Source organism: Barbatula barbatula, assembly GCF_947034865.1.
Source record: "Barbatula barbatula genome assembly, chromosome: 8".
Lineage (NCBI taxonomy): Eukaryota > Metazoa > Chordata > Actinopteri > Cypriniformes > Nemacheilidae > Barbatula > Barbatula barbatula.
Window position 1 is genome coordinate 22,801,439 of NC_136771.1, and position 18,808 is coordinate 22,820,246.

An 18,808-nucleotide genomic window follows, 5' to 3' on the forward strand; every position below is an offset into this window, starting at 1 on the left:
ATGCATGATAACGTAGACCAAGACAGTAATGGCTTATACGTTTGTACCACCAACGCTCCAGTTGAACAGATATGAAATATTTCGTCTACCTTTAAAATGTATATTTGCATTTTACCTGTTAGCATACCTCAGCAAAACGACAATAATGTCAACGTACATGAACATTTTTATTGTTTCTACTGTTACACTAAAGTAAGTCGGGCGCAGAATGATGACGACCGAACTGACTAGACAGCGGTCTGTCCAATGAGAGCCCCCATTTGTGATTTTGGAAATAGTTGTGGGCATAGATATCGTTGTGGGTGTCCATTACAGTGATCAAATCTGAACCTCTGGTCAAATTGTATCGCAACAAAAACAGCTGACAGTCAAGGCTACAAAGCGCGTACTGACCACCTACAATCCCGTACTGGAAGCATCCAAACGGACTGCATCCCAATTTTTACTCTGGATTTCACAACAACAATATTAGGCTGCGATGATAAATCGAGATCTTCATGGCGAACATTGACTCTCGGCGTGACGTCGGCTTTACGACTCTTCAAGGGGCCGCAGAGAAAGAATCAAACCGTTCGGCGTTCGCGAAGAGCCGTACAACACAGCACACCACCTTTACATGACATGGATAAACATCAATCGCCGCGACGTTGCATTTCTACCGTGTTGCTATTGTCTTCTCCGAAACGAACGGATTCCCATTGCATAACCCGCAAAAACGCCGACTTCCTTTTCACGCGAGGAAAATGACACGGATTTCTATTGGAGGGTCTTAATTAATCGCACCTGTTTTGGGAAGACCGGAGGCATGCGTGCGTCCTGCGCAATGGCCGCACCGAGACGAATTCAACTGACCGCGCTGTCCAGCAACGCACACTTCCCACTTCCCACCATCCCTCCCGTCTCTGTTACCAATGACCAACCTGTCAAACTGGGTTTACTGGCACCGACGCCAGCGCCTGGACCAACATCACCGCCAGCCGAAACGAGATTGGAGATCACACTGTTCGAGCCGGATGAGCAACGCTGCCCGGAGTTCACCTACCCAGATCTGATCTGCTCAAAGGTAGAGATGGTTCATATGCGGTTTACTGTAAATGAAGGGTATATATATATATATAAGTATTGTGTCATGAAAAAGCTGGTCTTGTTTGAATGTTTTTGACGCAAACACCTGAGAAGAAATTGCATGAAGTGGAGGAAGACAGAGAGAGAGATGAACTGGGGGGACTTGCGAGAAAGTTCGAAGAGAAATATGCAAGTACCCAAATATTTAAAGTTGAGTATTTGTTGGTCTAAAGTAAAGCAAAGTGTAAATGCAGATGCATTTCAAGGGATATGAAATGTCAGTGACAGTGGTCATTAAAGAGATGCATTTGAATAAATCAGAATATTTTAACCACCTTTACTATGAATATCCATCCTTGTTTTTTAGTGGGGATCTTGTAAAAAGAAGAAAGACAGAGTCCAGGATCTGGTGGATATCGGATATGGTTACGATGAATCTGATTCATTCATTGATAATTCTGAAGCTGTGAGTCCTTTTGTCACAGAAAACATCTGTTTTAGATTTTATTCCATTTTACGTCAATGTAGCGCTCAAATTATTTATTGAAATGCATCACGACAGTATGATGAGCTGGTTCCAGCTTCCCTCACCACCAAATATGGCGGCTTCTACATCAACTCAGGAACGCTGCAGTTCCGGCCAGCATCTGAAGAAGGTCGGGAGAACGAGACTAGTGATTTTGAGGACATTTTCAGACCCAAGGTGTGTAAACAATAATTCAAGAAAATGTAATCGAAGCTCAATAGTTCAGACCAACACTGAACTAATTTGCATGGGCCGCAATATCCAATATTAATGGCAATTTGTGTGGGGTAAAGCATACAAAGAAATTAAGGGTCTATAATTCGAATGGTTGATTTGTTTTAACTGATAGAAACTGAATATCAAACAAAAAATCAGGGAACAAATGTATATTAAGGATATAAAATGATTTGCATTTCAGTCAGTGAACTAACTATTTGATCCCCTACCAAGCAGCAAGAATTCTGGCTCCACAGATTGGTTATGTGCCTCTATGGACCACAGATTAGTCCTGTCACTTTAAGAAAGTACTCCTGAGTCAGCTCCCTATGTATATAAAAGGTGCCTGCCAACAGAATCTGTTTCTTTCATTTCAACCTCTCCGCCACCATGGTCAAGACCAAATAGGTTTCAAAGGATGACAGGCACAAGATTGTAGACGTCCTGCACAGACCTTGAATAGGCTACAGACAGAAGCTTGGTGAGAAGGAGACAACTGTTGGTGCCATTATTTATTATTATTTGGAAATAGAAGAAATACAAAATAACTATCAATTGCTTTTGGTCTGGAGCTCCCTGCAAGATTTCTCAAGCTTAACATGATCAACTTGTCAAAAAACGAGTTGGGAGATCGTTTGAAACTTATATATAGGGCCGCCCCAGCGCTCAAAGATGCCGGACATGAACCACATGCGTTGAGTGAAACTGATGTCCGTGTTTTGTTGGCAGTGGGTGCGCACCTGCTTTAGTTCAGCCTACCCTTACCCGTGTTACGGCCGCTTTAAAGAGTAGGGGAATAAAATCTATCCTGACACATGTGCAAACCTGGTTACCAACTATCAGAAATTTCATTTGCTGTTTGGAAAACATGCATTATTGTTTCATTCAAATCTCCTCACAGAAACGTAAGATCAAGCAAGGAAAAGACCAGAAGATGGGTAAGAAAAAGAAAGATGACACGCTGGATCAGAATGAAGACGAAGTGGTCAAAAAGAGGTTTGTTTTCTTTCTTTCCTACAATTAGATTTTTTTGATGTACGGTATCTTCAAAACAATGTTTACTGTAGAAAAACATATTATTAACTTGAATGAGTGGTCTCGTTGTTTCCTTTCATACTCCTCTTCTAGCACCCAGCAAGACGAGCCACCAGAAAAGATAAAGAAGAAAAACAAAAAGCCTCTGAGCATCGATAAGATGCTGAAGAAGTTCCATAAGGAAAAACTTCAGCAGCTGCAAATGTTTAATGCTAGAGAGAGCGACCAAGCGCTCAATCACAGCTGTTCCATCATGCTAGTGGAGGGTCAAGAGCCGCCCATATCTGCTGACCCTCTTCTCTCGCTCATTGGTTCTGCCAGTGCTGATGATCTCCTGCAGGCGGTGAAGGCAGCTGAGCTGGACTTTGATTTGGACGGGCTGTTGGGGGAGCCGCAGAATGTCTGCTCTCCAAGCCAGGACGAAAATGGAGAGGTTCTGGTAGTGCAGGTCACTGCGAAGCCCCCCGCTTCGCTTCCTGAGGGTCTGCCTCCTACGCTAGAGCAACACATTCAAGAACTCACTCAGGTAGAGTGATGTATACTTTAAAGGCAGGCAAGCTTGGTTAGAAAGGCATGAATATATATTGGAGGGTTAGAAATGTGTTCACTTATTCTGGTCATAATTTTGTTCTTTAGGCTGTCATGAAAGTTGAAGGACAAAGCAAGATGGAGGTTTTGTCTTCTGAGCTCAACAATGTTTTACTAGAGTGAGTTAACCTTATCCCCACTTTTTTAGAAACAGACTATTTACATCAATTTCTACAAATTCTCGCGTTTTATGTTCAGTGTTGAAGTGAGCGCTAAACAGCTTCGTGGCAAAGTACGCTCCAGGATCTTCTCCTACTTGGCATCGCAGCTGTCTTGCAGCAAAGGAACTCTGATTAAAAGAGCCAAAAAGCTTCACAATCAACAGCAGGTCTGTGACAATGTATTGCAGAATAATCCCTTAACTTTTTTTTTTTGCTTCTTTAGTAACCATACTCGCAACTAATAATCATTAATTGACACTTGAAGGAACTTAAGCAACCTGGCAACCAGAATATCAAAGATTTGGGGCTTCCCAAATATTTATTTTAGTCTTGGACTGTTAACATAATGTTAACCTGACTTTCTTAATATGTTTGCTACTATTTTTATACGTTCATGTTTTTTATTGTGCATTCCAATTAATATCAATTAAACCGCAGTTGGTTTGTTTTGATTTAAGCCATAATAACAACTTAAATCTGAAAAAATAAACTTAAAATACAGTCTTTACAAATCTGTGCTTGTCGTGTTTCTGGCCAGGACGAGAGGTTGAACGAGCTCCTGCAGAAGCTAGAGAATGCGGTTGCCAGATCAATGCCAGAACAAATCATCCGTTTCCAGAACCACTGCCAAGCTCATTCTGAAGCTCGAGCTGCCAAGTAATGAGCCACGTTTAGTGATTTGATACAAACTGTTGTGATCCATGTTTCAATAAACTTCATTGAATAGCCTGGCAAACCCATTTTAATGTCTGTTATGGATGTAACCTGTATTCGGAAATGGTTTGGTTGCGTGTTTTAAGGCTTGAGGCCGAGAAGAAGGAGCAACGGGTGGCCGATGGCTCTGATGAGGATGAAGAGGAGAGGAGTGGAAAACGGGTGTTCGGACCTCGGAAGAGATTTAGATGGAACGAAGAAATCAGGTTGGGTTTGCTTGAATAGTACATGAATAAATCTATCTGTTTGACTAAAGATATTAAGACCTGATGGTAAATATCTGAGGCTGCAATCTGTTACGTTTGCCTCTATCGCCATCTCTGTTTGAAACGTAAATTGATGTCAGATTGACATTTTCCACAAAATGACATCTCAAATGATAAATCATTACTATTGCAAATCGTGTTACAGTAAGCAGAACGTTTTGAGGAATGATTTTAATATATATTTTTATCAAAAAAAGTTAGGATTGCAACTTTAAACGTTTAATATAATGTCACCTCATCTCTTTTTCTTTCAGGGAGTTACTCTGTGAGATTGTAAGTCTGAAGATGACCGTCTATGACTTGGAGTCACCTGCATGTTCTAGTTTGGAGGAGTATCTCAAAGTGTTTCTGGAGGCTGAGGTTAAACCTCTTTGGCCTAAAGGATGGATGCAATCCAGGTTAACAAAAGAATGAGGAATACTGTTTTAAATTTACAAGAAATCTGTCACAATGTTTCTTTGTTCTAGGTGTAGAACCGTTACATAATTAAAGCGTTTTCTCAACAGGATTCTGCTTATAGAAACTCGGAAAGCACACGGTCACATTACTGGTGTTGTGTAAGTATGATTATAAGACACATTTCTAAAAGTCTGCGATGTTGTTTAGAACTGGGAAATGTGACTTTACTTTGTAAAAAATGAATATAAATTAGTTACGTAAATTAAAAAATCCATATTGAAAACTGTCCCCTTACCTTACAGATTCACAATGAAAAGTTAGTTTTTTTAATCTGAGCTACAATTTTACAAGAATTGGCAGTTTGACATAATTTGACATAAACCCACATTAAATTCGCAAAATAATCTGCTAAAAACATCAAATTACTTTTTTGTTTGTTTTTGTTTCTGTTCCAAACAGAAAAGGTGATATAGAGGCAGTTATGAAGTAATGAACTGCAGCTTTAAGTTTTTAAGAATAATTAGCTATATTAAAGTAAAACCACGGAGTTTGATAATGAATTGACATTTCTATCTTTCACAGGGCAAGGAAGAAACCAATGGGCACAACGAAACTAAAAAAGGTACAATATTTTTAGTTATCCTGCGTTAGCGTAATGGTCTATGCATCTGTTGAAAAATATAGTTATGCCACTGGATTTAAATTTTTTCTCAATGTTACCTGTACAGGCCAGCGCTGTCTTTGAGGACAATAAGAACAGTCTGGAAATTCAATGTCCGCCAGCACTTAAACGCAAGCGTCTGAGTGTCCCCGTTGGCATGCAGCCTGAAGTTGGAGCCACGCTGAGCACCACTGCCAAAACTCCTTCAAACACACAAGCGTCTACCACCTTCTCTATCCATCCAGCCAATCACAGGGAAGGGGTGGTACGTCCCTCGCTAGGTGGCAGTCAACTGGAGAACCACCATGCCGGCACTCAGAGAAGTCAAATGAGTGTGGAGTGTGTGGTACAGGATACAGCTGTGGCCATAGATAAAGGATTAGGTCAGATGATGTGGAACAGGACTGGCTTGGAATCGGATTTAAAGCGACTCCAGAGCGGAGAAAAGCCCAGTCCAAAACTGACGCTGGTGGCGCCCCCCGATGGTGCTCAGGGCCACTGCCCATCATTGGTGCAGGGCGTCGCCAGACTGCTCACTACTACATCAATGGGTGATGCACCTGTATCCATGGCAGCAGTGAGTAGAGGTTTCTTTTTGGACTGATATAAATGACATGAAAGGATGAGCTGTCCTTTCAAGATACAGTATATCTAAATTGTGTAATGCTTCATTTGTACTGTATTTCAGGCGGCCGGCGAGATCTCATGTGGGAATCCAGCTCTTCCCACTCCTTCAATGTCTCTACTTCCATCCACCTACACCACCACATCACAGCCAGGCATCTTACCAAACTTTGCCCCCATGCATGCTCTCCCGTTCCCTGGGTTAAGCCCTGGCACAAAGCTCCCCGGACAACCGCAAGGCTGCAAAGGTCCATCCCTGGGAAACTTCCAGCATGGGCTCACACATGGTGAGCATATAATCATCCTTAATACATGGACACTTGGCCAACGTATCACCCTGTGTCTATGTTCTTCTGTACTAGCTGCACCAAATGGTTTAAAAACAGCTTTCCCTACATTCATAGTAGCAGGCGGTTCTAACATACTGCACAGTATTCATTAACAAGTTAGGTAACATTCTCAACATAGACAATTCATACTAAAAACAGATGACCCTGCCCCAATCTCCCAATATTGGTTGAGCCAGAGGTTGGTGTAAAACCGTTCCAACAAACAAATGTTGCCCAATTGTTTGTTTTGCGTATAAATTACACTCATTAATTCGTTCACCTTACAGTTTCATAATATATTCATACACTGCTGTAAATAAACTACTGTAAGCTCTAATGTGTTGTTTAAAGCACTTTCCGTCATTTCTGTACTGCAACAATGGGTCGCATTCATTAATAATATTAAAAAAAAGTTTGCTTGGAAAAGTGGTTGCAGCTCCTCTGCAGATAAATTCGAGCATCGTCGTCCAGATTTAAAGTTTTGTGTTCAGTGTTACACCGGGCGCGGCATGACGAAAGGCAATAGAACGCATTATAATTGTGCGACGTGATAATCCCATTGGAACAAGCTGTGTCTCAGGTCGCGTCAGGCTGGTCTGGTCCGGTGTAGACACGGTGTTATTGTAATTTAATTCATATTTAATATTTTTAAAAATAAAATTGTATATACATTTAATTATTATTAATATTAATTTGCTTTATTTTTTTAATAAAAGCTAATAATTGTATTTAATTTATTCATATCTCTATATTTGTATTTTATTGTAAAAAAAATTAAATAGTCTTTTTAAATAAGTCAATTTATTATCTATGTTTTTAATGTTGATGTGTAAAATACATTTTAGTTGCGTTTTTATTTATATTCAGTTAATAGTTTTAGTGCCTCAACTTAACACATCTCATCTAATTTCTGTGTCAATATTTCACATTTTAAGTCTATTTTAATTATTTTAAATAATATTTTGGCCAATACATTTTTATTTCAATTAACAGAAATGTTTAGTCATAGTTTACTTAAACTAATAACCTTTCCTCCTTTTAATGTTGATGTGTCAGACTTATTTTAAATCCAGCGTTTTCTTAATCAGCATTTAAATAAATATTGTGCTCATGTGCACACATAGCAAGGTCCATTCTCTGTTTATTACAATATTCTACATAAATATAATGGTCCGAAACAATTGCGCAGTGGTTTTATCCATTGATGAGAATTCGGACTTCTAGTGAATGGGACCCAGTGTCATGTGGTGTTTTCTTCCTCATTTTCTTTCCTGTTTCAGGTAACTCCATGCTGTGCTCTAGCACTCTTCATCTTGTGTCTGTCCCTGTTTCCTCTGCTGCTCTTCATTCTATTACACCATGGCTCTTTGGTTTAGGTACTGTAACTGCACACCTTTGGAAAACCTACAGAAACACGCCTACATTATCCATCGTGCGCAGCTTAATGTTTGCCTTTCATTTGTCTCTTGGCGTGCTTTTCTGTATTTCAATGTTTAACTTTGCTAGGTTAGAGATAAAGGCTTGGCATGCATTACTTTTATCAAACTTCAAAGCAAATCTATATGGAAAGTTTTAGAAAGTTTAGAATTGGGCTGCAGATTGCTAGTTTTAAACTTAACAACAGTTTCATTATTTAATGTGATTTTGTAATGTAATTTGGTAAGATCAATTTTAAGTTTTTAAAATGCTAATCGTAAAAATTAAATGATAGTAATAGAAAAAATAAAGACAAAACACAGAACCCCTTGAAAATCATTTTCTGTTGCTTCGACGCGTTGAATGTTGACTTTAATCTTCATTGAAATGATGTCTTCATAAACTATTACATCAGTGTTAATTCTGCGAGAAATGAAATATTAAAAGTTTGTTTATATCACGCAGATGGAAATCAGATCCACGCAGATGGGCTTAACGCACGCCGGAAACTACATTAATGGCCATTACAGTGAAACGGAAGACAGATTGACCAAATGAGCAAATGAAACCTGACAGGTTGTCGTGAGCTTGAACACATGGAGCGCTGACTACTCAACCGAAATATACCTTGTGTTTGGAAATGTAAGAATCCAAACTCCTTCAAAGTGAATGTTTATGTGCAGTAAGCAGAATGCACTGATCAAGAATAGCGAATGGTGGTGTAATGACTATTGTTTAAGATATAATTTGATATGATCAGCCATGTGGCCTCAGTTCAGGCCTTTGCACTTATTGAAATGCACTTACACGACTGAATTCTCTATTCCTATTCATGTTGCTTTTGAAGGAGATTTAAAAGTAAACCTCTATAATCCTAATCTATTTATAAAATCGAAACTGGAACAATAGTTATGAAAACCCTTCAGTATTAACTTTATATATTTATGTGTTGTTGTGTACTCTAAATGAACTGTGAATGCATTGTTCGTGCTAATGGATGGCAAAGACGGCTTTGTTTATTTTTACTGGACTGGGAAATGGTATTCATGCCTCTGTGATCATCTCAGGGCTGTTAAGGTATAATGGCTGGGTTCCCACTGAGAAATGCTGCAAAATATGTATGAGAACATGCACTTGCTTTTGTTTTTGGACATGCTAAAATGTGACTTTTGAAAATAATAATTTGAAAGTGTAGCCTAATATGGAAAAATAAAGTTTCCTAAAATATTGGCATTGTTTCAACAGCAATCCATGTGTTTTAGAAAAATTAGTGTAAATGATTTGTTCCTCTTTTGATTGTTGCTTAATATAACAAAGACTAAATATCAAAGATAAAGTTTACATTAGATTGGTCAACAGCTTAGTTTAATGCCACGTTTACTGTTAAGTCACTATTAAACCTGCAATCCCTTACTTTTATTGTTAAATAAATGAGAATCAACTAATACACTATGGTAAGCTTCAATAATGTTTCAATGTTTTAGCTGTCTGATGAGACTTTGTGAAAAAAGTCAGCGTTACTTCATTTGACAACCCCAAAAATTGTGTGCGTAAAGTAACCTGCAATTTTTGTAAACGTAGAAGTTTTATAAAATTACAGATCGCAGATGCAAGACGAGCATAGTTCAGATATTATGATGATTAGATTACATCATAATCATCATTGTTTTCCTCATAATGAAAAATTGCACCACATAATGACAAATGAAAGCCAACAAAAATACAGCCGAATTTATTTTCCTATATCTGGTTCCTTCTTTGCTGACTATGGTCAAAGTTATATCTGTTTTTTATTGTGCATTCCAATTAATATCAATCAACCTGCAGTTGGTTTGTTTTGATTTACTCGAAGAATAAGGCTAACTAACATGATAAAAACATGATAACATGTAGAAAGCTGCCATGCTTTCTTTCAAAGCTATTGTTCAGAAACCCCTAAGGGGAAGAAACCCCTTTAGGTTAAATTGTAAAAGTATTGTTACTAAGGGCTCTTTACCCAAAGGGGTTTCTTGCAACCGAGCCCAGAACCTTATCGTTCACGCTCCGTGTGAAATACTGGCCATTACCCACAATACAGTACAATAGAAAAGGGTGTTCCCTCTGATGAAGGGAGCCGCTCTGAATAAGATAATGAACTCACTCACTCATGTGGGGAAAATGATACAATAAGCATAAGAAATGTAGTCCATATGAAATAAACAAACGGTTATTTTGACAAGACCAATTTGATCTTAATACAAAATTTGATAATACAATTATCTACGGATGAAATCCATTCTTTTCTCGCACCTTTGAGACTTGTACGACTTGATCTACTGCATCTCTTCTGCTATTGGATCTAAAGTGTCCATTATCAAAGTACACACTGATAACACCAACAACAAAGGTGCCTGCACACGCCTTTTACCGAAGAGCTTTTCACACATTCTCACAGACTCAAAGGTTAGTGGGTCTCTGAGGTCGCCATGAAGACGAACGTTGTGCTGTGTTTAAGCCTGTGCGTGTATTTAATTGGAGCTCTGGACGAAAGCGAATCGATCCCAGAGGAAAACAACATTCTAATACTGACGAAAAACAACTTCAGACGAGCACTTAAGCAGCATGACCGGCTATTGGTGCACTTCTGTGAGTATATACCTGCATATCTGGGTGTGTGTTTTCATGGAGTTCCTGTCATAAATGCAGCAACATTCACACTAAGAGACTGTAAAGCAGACTGTTTTAATGCAATGCTAGTGGGCCTGAGGTTGACTTTCCCGAACGTTTTACTATGAATATGAATAATACGAAGACTCCTCTGAAATTAGCCTTTGCCAAATTACTAGGAGTGGTTATGCTTGTGTAAAACTCATGGCTGGTAACTGGAAAGTTCTTGTTTCGATCCCTACGTGTAATGAGTTATGTGCTGTCACGATCTTGCCTTACAAGCAGGGCACCTAACCTCAGGTTGCTCCACGGGAATGGTCCTTGTAATTATCGTTGCATTTGAGAAAAGTGTCCGCTAAATGACTTTTCATTCACTAATGAAGATACATCTACGTCTACAGTCTTTCTTACCGAATTAAGCATTGAAAGTACAAGGCAAATTGCTTTGCACTTCTGGGACCAAAACAAAATTGCTATTGTTAACTTAAAGAATATGACTGTTCATATTTGCAATAGGAAAAACCTTTTTCTTGTACCTGTGTTAGATGCTCCTCTCTCTAGTCAGTCTCTTGGCACTATTCTGGAGTTCAGAAAGGCAGCGAGTGCGCTGAAGGATGCAGATTCTGATGTGCGGATGGGAGAAGTAAACGTCAATCAGGAAAAACAGCTCGCTGCGTCGCTAAATGTCACGTCAGTGCCGTCACTACGACTGTACCTGTCTGGAGACAAACACAACCCGGTGTACTGTCCTGGTAAAGCAAAAATTTCAGTCTTGCTTATGTCACCTATACATGCTTTTCATTAACTCAACTAAACACCAAGATCATGGGTTTGATTTTAAAGGAATGCATACGCCGATGATGACAAAAGCGTGGATGTACTTTAATTCATTCGTAAATGTAAGGCAAAACTAGTAAAATTAGCAATTTTCCTTAATATCACAATAAATCTTTAGCTTTGCTAACATTGGATTGGCTGACATAGAAAGAGGGGTGTGGCTTAAGGGACGGGGTCTCTAATTCAGAAGTCAGCGAAATGACTAATACTAATATTGCATACAGCATCGTTCCCTCAAACTGAAGTAACTATGGTTATAAATGATGTCATAATGGTTGTTGTGTGTCTCCGTCCCAGTTCTAAAGAGCTCCTCCTCTATCCTGACATGGCTTAAAAGAAGTGACGGGCCCAGTGCTGACATCATAAGTAATTTAACCCAGCTGGAAACATTTATGGATGAAGATGAGCTTGTGGTTCTTGGATTATTTAAGGTGACTAGTCTAAGAAACGTGTTTTTCTTTAGCAAATCAGTTTACCGGGAAACTTATTTTAGATTATAAAATGTCTATTAAATCATTAAATGCTATATTCTTTAGATATTCTTTATCGTGTTGTAGTTTACATAAAAAATATAGTTGGTTTAAGCCAATCATTACCAGTTTAAGAATCAGTTTTGCATTGCAGGATCTTGAAGCAGACATTGTGAAAGTGTTTTATGAAGTAGCCATTGACATTGCTGACCTGCCGTTCGGAGTAACAGGAAGTCGTGAGATCTTCAGCCAGTATGACATTAGCACGGATACTGTTCTCCTCATCAGGAAGGTGAGAATCTGTCAATATATTGAACTGTGGGGTTCATGAGAAATAGGAGTTCAAATCTGCATTTCCAGCCCTTTCTCAAAAACAGACAAACAGGATACAAGATATTAATAAACTGTTTTTAAGCATGATGTCTATCTATGTAAACATATTTATTTCTTTAGCATAAACCCGATGAGCAGTTTGAGATGGAAAAAAGCACAAAGAAGGAATATGTTGTTGAGTTTATCAGACAGCATGAGATGAAACTTGTGACTGAGTACAACGGAATGGTACATTTATATACACTTTTATACAATACTATTATACACACACACTATATATAATAACACTTAGTTTCTTTCTGCTTCTCTCCAGACAGCATCTAGGATCCTGAACTCTGTGGTCCAGAATCACTTGCTTCTGTTTCTTAATAAGGCTGAGGAAGGCTTTAAAGACACATACCACACTTTTGAGACCACAGCGGAAGAATTCAGAGGAAAGGTTAGTGTACACCATATACACAAATCAAACCACAATATATGCACATTACAAAATAATTTGGTTTGTACTAGGTGCTATTTGTGATGGTCGATGTGAACGAGACAAGAAATGGACGGATTATGGAGTATTTTCGTGTTAGGGTGGAAGAGGCACCTGTGGTCCGTATGGTTAATTTATCAAATAATGTACAATACCAGCTGGCCTCGGATCAGTTTGATAAACACAGTCTTTCAGAATTCTGTTTGAATTACCTGGAGGGAAAAGCTAAGGTTAGTATACGTAGTTCGTTCATAAGTAGTTTATTGGTATGCTGCTATGCTTTCATTTTCTATATATATTATATATCATGTATTTTACTGTGTTGATATAGTTTTACATAATAAGTCTTGAGTTCTAAATAGCTAATCATTTTTATAACTTGAAATAATACAAAGCATTATACCTTATTAAAACAATGTCAACAATATATGGCTTCTATAATAATTCTGTTCATTATAATTCATTTGTGTATATATATTGTTGAATGCATTTTGTAGCCAAAACTTCAAAGTGAGCCAATCCCAGACAACTGGGACAAACAGCCAGTGAAGGAACTGGTCGGGATGAACTTTGAAAAAGTGGCCTTCAACTATGACAAAAATGTCATTGTTCTTTTCTGTAAGTACCGCAAATGATTGACACACCAATGTCTTTGTGTCTTAATGAACAAGTCTGAATCGTGGCATTTCTAGTTTATTGTTATTTTATTCTATTGGCCTGATCATAGTTCGAATCTGTGCCTAAACATACGAACGTTTTGAAGATTGTGAAGTGTTTGAACGTGTCGACAGACGCACCTTGGAGCAGAGAGAGTCGTGATTTGTTTCCATTGTGGGAGGAGCTTGCCCAACACTTCAGTGATGATGAAGATATCGTAGTCGCTAAAATCGACGTCACTGCCAATGATATAAACGTTCATCTGGGGGAAAAGTATCCATCAATCAAATTTTTTCCTGCACTTTATGCAGAGAGGGTAAGAACTAGATATAATCTCTACATAAATGTTTACATTGCCTATATTGTTACATTTTATCGTACACTTTTCCATTGCAAAGAACATTGAAAAATTCCTTTATGTAGTGTACTTGCAGGCTTATTCCAATAGTATTTAAAGATGTTCTTAATGGTTGCCATTCATCCCACTAATAGAACCAGAAAACAATACAAGTAGAGACCCACAGAGACCATTATAGTCTCCATTTAAACTAATCAAATTCCCTTTATGACCGTTAAAATTTCTATGATGGTTTTAGCCAGGGACCATACTTTTCACTCTTAGTTGTATGTGGTTAATAATGCAACTGTGCTTTAAGACTCGGTTTCTAGGACTATGCTTCAAGGCTAAAATACACTACAAGACTTTTGTGCGGATTTAGATTTTCAGTCTGGACGTGTTGCAGAGAGTCTGCGCCAGTCTGCAGTTTTATGTGCATGTGTTTCTATCTGAAACTCTCAAAAAGTCTGCAAGTCCATGATGTCTTAAAGTTTTATTGTATTCCAGCCATTAGAAACAAAACATTACTGATGCGCATCTTGAAACAATACAGTGGCACTGACATATTCGAAGATGCATTCTGTATTCTTATTGTGTTTTTGTACTGTAATGTGTGCCAGGTGGTGCCGTATTCTGGCAAATGGAAGTTGAAGGCTATAGTTAAATTTATGGAAAAAGAGGTTAAAAATGCCAAAAGGGACAGAGCTGAGGTAAGATACACAATTTACAGCAGACTGTCTTCGTTTTCTTGTAGATCATTTGATATACATGTCATGTATCTGTATATTTTCCACAGGAGGAGGAATTGAGGAATCAGTATATTAACCATCATAAGGCAGCGGAGAAAGAGGAGCTCTAAATCACATATTGTCTTAATGTACATGTTGTTTAAAGCTAAAATAAAATTACACGTGTAAGGTCTTCTGTGCATGTATGTACCACGGCATTAAAGAAGCCCCTTGGAGTAAGATGCATGTTTTTAAGGCTGTTTATCAAGTTATTTCTGCTTAGCACAGTTTTTAAAGTTACAGTTACAGCTATTTTCAACATAAGTAGCATTCATAGAAACAGCAATGTGCTTAAACATCATTGACACGCTTCACAATACCTTTTTTTAAGCAAAACAATAAAAATACAAGGGGCATGCAGAAAAAGGGGGAAATTAAGACCGGTATTGGTATTATTACTAAAATAATATGGCAAGTCATCCTACTTGGCACGCATATGTGCATCACCTGTCAGTCATGTCCTAATTGTTTACTGAATGACAATTACATCGCTGACTAAGGTTACAAAAACATATTTCTAACCAATAGTTAAACCTCACAATAACTGTAGTTTAGTTTAAAATGTGCAAAGGTGTTTTCCAGGTTCTGGCGAATACCTGAGGCGGTCTTTAAAAAGACCCTCCCCCAGAGAACTGTCTGTCAATCATGCACGAATGACGATTGGCTCTTTTCACTGGAAGGCGGGACTTGATTTCGCCGTACTGGGCACTTTATTTTAGAGGCTGCGTGCAAATACACCCACTTGACTACTTTCGTGACGTATTTCCTGTTTTTGGTGACCATGTAGTACACACTTATTAGCTAACGTGTAACGTTAATTAATGTGTTTTTTTTCTAATTATGTGATAAAAAGCAGTTTTATCAAATACATAACTCTTTAGTTTTCACCAATAAATGGTCCAACGCTTCGTTTGACTACAAAATGATATGTAATATATAATCGTATGTGACCCTGGACAGCTAAACCTGGCAAAAGCCAGAATAACATTATTTCTAAACTTTTAAGAAAATTATAAACTTTTCTTTTATGCCGAAAATCATTAAGATGTTAAGATCATATTCCATGAAAATATTTTGTACATTTCCTACAGTAACTATATTAAAACTTTAAAGGCGTTTTGAAAAAGATTTTTTTGCACCCTCAGCTTCCAGAGTTTTAAATAGTTGTATCTCCGCCATTTTTGTCCGATCTTGACAAATCATACATCAATGGAAAGCATATTTATTCAGCATTCAGATGCTGTATACATCTCAATTTTGAAAAATTGACCCCATAAGACTGGTTTTGTTGTCCAGGGTCACATCTAGTCCATTTTTATAGCGCTTTATTTGTATTAAATCAGCTGTATCCAAGAAAAACATACAAGAAAAATGCACGTTACCCAAACATAGAATAAATAAAGATATAACCTTAAAAAGTAGTTCTAGGCCTATATAACTTACACCGGAAAGCTGCAACATCTCGCGGGACCCGGGCAAAAAGTCTCATGATATATCCAGAACGTGATGGGATACACTTAGCCCTGAATAACGCTCGGAAGCTGTTTTCAAGATAGTGTGGGTTTAATGTGCGTTAAGGCCACTGCACTTTGGCGTTTTCAAGACATTTGACAGACTTGCTGTTGTTATGCACGCGTTCTCAAGTGGCCAAGACAGCAAGTGGGGATATTTGTATGCAGCCAGTTTTGTTTTTCTTTATTTAAAATTTGTGACGTTATTTAGTAATTGGTATAAACAAAACAGTGCGAGGAAGAGATCAGGTGACCTCTAAACAAGATTAATTTCAGTGAACTCTGCAATCCTTTAATGTAAACCTCTTGGACACGTGCAGATGGGCTTAACACTAACACCCGATGAGTTATTTCCAGAAATAATGATTCCACTTTCAGCCCTTTCTACGGTGCAGCAAGCAAGACTTTGTTTATCTTACGCAGCCAGGCACTAACATTTCTAACATTTAACATAAACAAAAAATAGAACAACGACAACTTTCAATGCTATCATTTAGTTATACATTTTAAAATCAGTCAAGCGTTTGTGAAAACGTGTGGAAACCATCTAACTCATAGCATCACAACCCATTCTAATCTTAAAACCATCACGGCCAAATGTTTACGTCTTGATCTGTTACGCAACTGAAGCGCTCTAAGCCACACGTGTTAGGCTTATCCACTCCAGAGGATACCCAGATTGACCAACACCCTATAAAAAGCACAACTATTGCCGTGTGCTGTTTCCACAGTGGCTGTCTGTGAAGTTGATGTTGGAGCCTTTAGAAGCAAGTTCTCCTGATCATGCGAAATTCCCATCGAACCCCATTTCATTCTTTTCACGCTACGGCTCAAAGACGGACTTCTTGACCTATGTCCTGCTTTACCTGGTGAAGATGCCTTTCCCACCCGTAACCCGACCGCAGGGTCTTCCCATCTCCGGAAAAGAGAAACCAGCAGTTCCCTCATCCGTTCTTCAGGTCAAGACTGTGGATGAGAAGAGTCACGTAAGGGAACGCCTAAAGAGGTTGAGCAACAAAGCCATGCCGCACAAAAGCAAACTGCCCACCAGTCGAGCCACTGCCGGATTGAGGTTGGAAGGTAAGAGCATCTGGATTACGTCTCCAAGACCTGCTGATCCTTCGGGCACCTCGACTGCCATGTCCTCTAAAGGTAGTTCAGGCATTAGCGTCTCTCCAACCAACTCTAAAGATGCAAGCAAACGAACGTTTGCACAAAACCAAAATCTTCGTCAGAGTCTAGAGGCCTCTTCAAGATGTTCAGGATCAGGCAGTGCACAGAATAACAGTGAAGCTTTGAACTTCTCAGTCAGCCTTACTCCAGAGGCCACCTTGCTCCTTCAGAAACGTAGCCGTGAGAAGCAGCCCCGTGCCGTCCGCGGTGCCGCCGCACATCAACGCAAAGACCCCTTTGACAAGTCAGGTCCTCGATCCAACATCCCTATCATGAAGATCTCTCTTCTGAACAACCGTCACAGATACGATGATGTGGAATATGAGGAAGAGGGGGAACAGCGTGTGGATGAGAACACACTACTGAAATGTTCTGAATGGCTGCGTGGGGTGGAAAACGCAGCGGGAGTGAGAGCACTGGGTAGAGGGGACAAAGTTAGCTAGAAGACTATCTAGTGCCCCATGTTCTGATACAAGAGATTGGTTGTAGGTGTCAATGATGGTCTCAGTTTTCATATCACAATAATTGCTGGAACAATTGCGTCATGGTATTGAATTTTGTTACCACAGATTGGAAAACCTCATCATATTTTGAGTTATATTCTTTTTAAATAAACTTGACATGAGCATCATTGTCCTTTAAATTTTCACTTATTTTACAATTTGCTTACCTACAATTTCATCAGAGAGCACATGTAGTAATGATTTGCATCATGATACCTTTTGCTGTAATGACGCACCAACCAATGAAAACTCTGCATCTTCATTCCAAAAGCGCACGTGACACTGCTGTGTACACACATTTTCTGCTGTTACCTTAAGTAGCTTAAGCAAGACGGTTTAGACGGGCTTAGAAAAGAACATCTTTGCACACGTATAGTACTTCCTGATCCCATTACAGACAGGTCTCAAACCAATGACAAAAAACATGGTTGATCGTTGCCGTAATGTTTAGTGTCAAACACACAATGGCTGTTACATACACACTTATTCCCAATTACATTAAATGAAACAAAGATGCTACTGTTATACTTTACAAATGGTAGCCAGTATATAATTGTAAATTTACCTATTAAACTCCTTAAAATTGACTTGATCCCTGACGACGACTGAGGAAACTGAGGGGGAAATATGGGTTCTTTTTGCATATGCTTTACATAGATTTTACAGAGGCCAATGAGCTGAACGTCACTCGGGATACAGAGAGAAAATTTGAGTAACAAACTACTCTGAATGCGCAATAACCTCAGGGGCAGGTGTGGATGAATCTACAGAGCGCCCAGAGATTTGCTAAAGAAATCAAAACAGACGATCGATCCCTCGAGTGGACGCGGAACGCAGCATTCTCAACCAGAATTGTGAACGAGAGAATAACTAATCACCTCTAAACTAACAGAATTGTAACTTCATCGCGGTAGGTTCAGCTGTTTTGTGTCATATTGAATTATTTTAAATAAGAGAGAAACACGTATTCGCATACATTTTCTGACTTTTCTTTTCTGACGTTTCTGGGCTACCACATTCATGCACGTTTGATGTCCATCTTCAAAAAAACGATTGAGTTTAATGATCACAATAT

General features: G+C 38.7%; 3 protein-coding genes across 11 annotated transcripts; all 3 read left to right on the plus strand.

Moving 5' to 3' along the window:
- Window positions 1–225: 225 nt before the first annotated feature.
- On the plus strand, window positions 226–9,454 carry ubn1 (ubinuclein 1). 9 transcript variants are annotated; one of them, XM_079461630.1, is made up of 17 exons: window positions 226–1,063; window positions 1,180–1,254; window positions 1,433–1,531; window positions 1,628–1,768; window positions 2,709–2,803; window positions 2,936–3,368; window positions 3,479–3,549; window positions 3,629–3,758; window positions 4,130–4,248; window positions 4,392–4,511; window positions 4,826–4,969; window positions 5,078–5,128; window positions 5,430–5,456; window positions 5,553–5,592; window positions 5,699–6,208; window positions 6,320–6,542; window positions 8,466–9,443. In XM_079461630.1, exons 1-17 carry the CDS (start codon window positions 806–808, stop codon window positions 8,516–8,518), a joined length of 2,589 nt encoding a protein of 862 aa, XP_079317756.1. In that variant the 5' UTR covers window positions 226–805; the 3' UTR covers window positions 8,519–9,443. The 9 variants fall into 9 exon arrangements, with proteins under 9 accessions (XP_079317756.1, XP_079317753.1, XP_079317758.1 ...); XM_079461627.1 differs by lacking the exon at window positions 5,430–5,456 and adding an exon at window positions 7,865–7,960; XM_079461626.1 differs by lacking the exon at window positions 5,430–5,456 and adding an exon at window positions 7,865–7,960 and having other exon boundaries at window positions 256–1,063; window positions 1,180–1,275.
- Window positions 9,455–10,138: 684 nt separating this feature from the next.
- Window positions 10,139–14,736, plus strand: LOC306897922 (protein disulfide-isomerase). The gene is made up of 11 exons (XM_079463061.1): window positions 10,139–10,625; window positions 11,192–11,398; window positions 11,781–11,914; window positions 12,108–12,245; window positions 12,407–12,514; window positions 12,600–12,725; window positions 12,797–12,994; window positions 13,262–13,382; window positions 13,556–13,737; window positions 14,379–14,468; window positions 14,555–14,736. The coding sequence occupies exons 1-11, from the start codon at window positions 10,466–10,468 to the stop codon at window positions 14,615–14,617; spliced, it is 1,527 nt and encodes a 508-aa protein (XP_079319187.1). The 5' UTR covers window positions 10,139–10,465; the 3' UTR covers window positions 14,618–14,736.
- Window positions 14,737–16,784: 2,048 nt separating this feature from the next.
- Window positions 16,785–18,770, plus strand: LOC306897925 (uncharacterized protein). The gene has a single exon (XM_079463064.1). It carries the CDS (start codon window positions 16,807–16,809, stop codon window positions 17,671–17,673), a length of 867 nt encoding a protein of 288 aa, XP_079319190.1. The 5' UTR covers window positions 16,785–16,806; the 3' UTR covers window positions 17,674–18,770.
- Window positions 18,771–18,808: the final 38 nt, after the last annotated feature.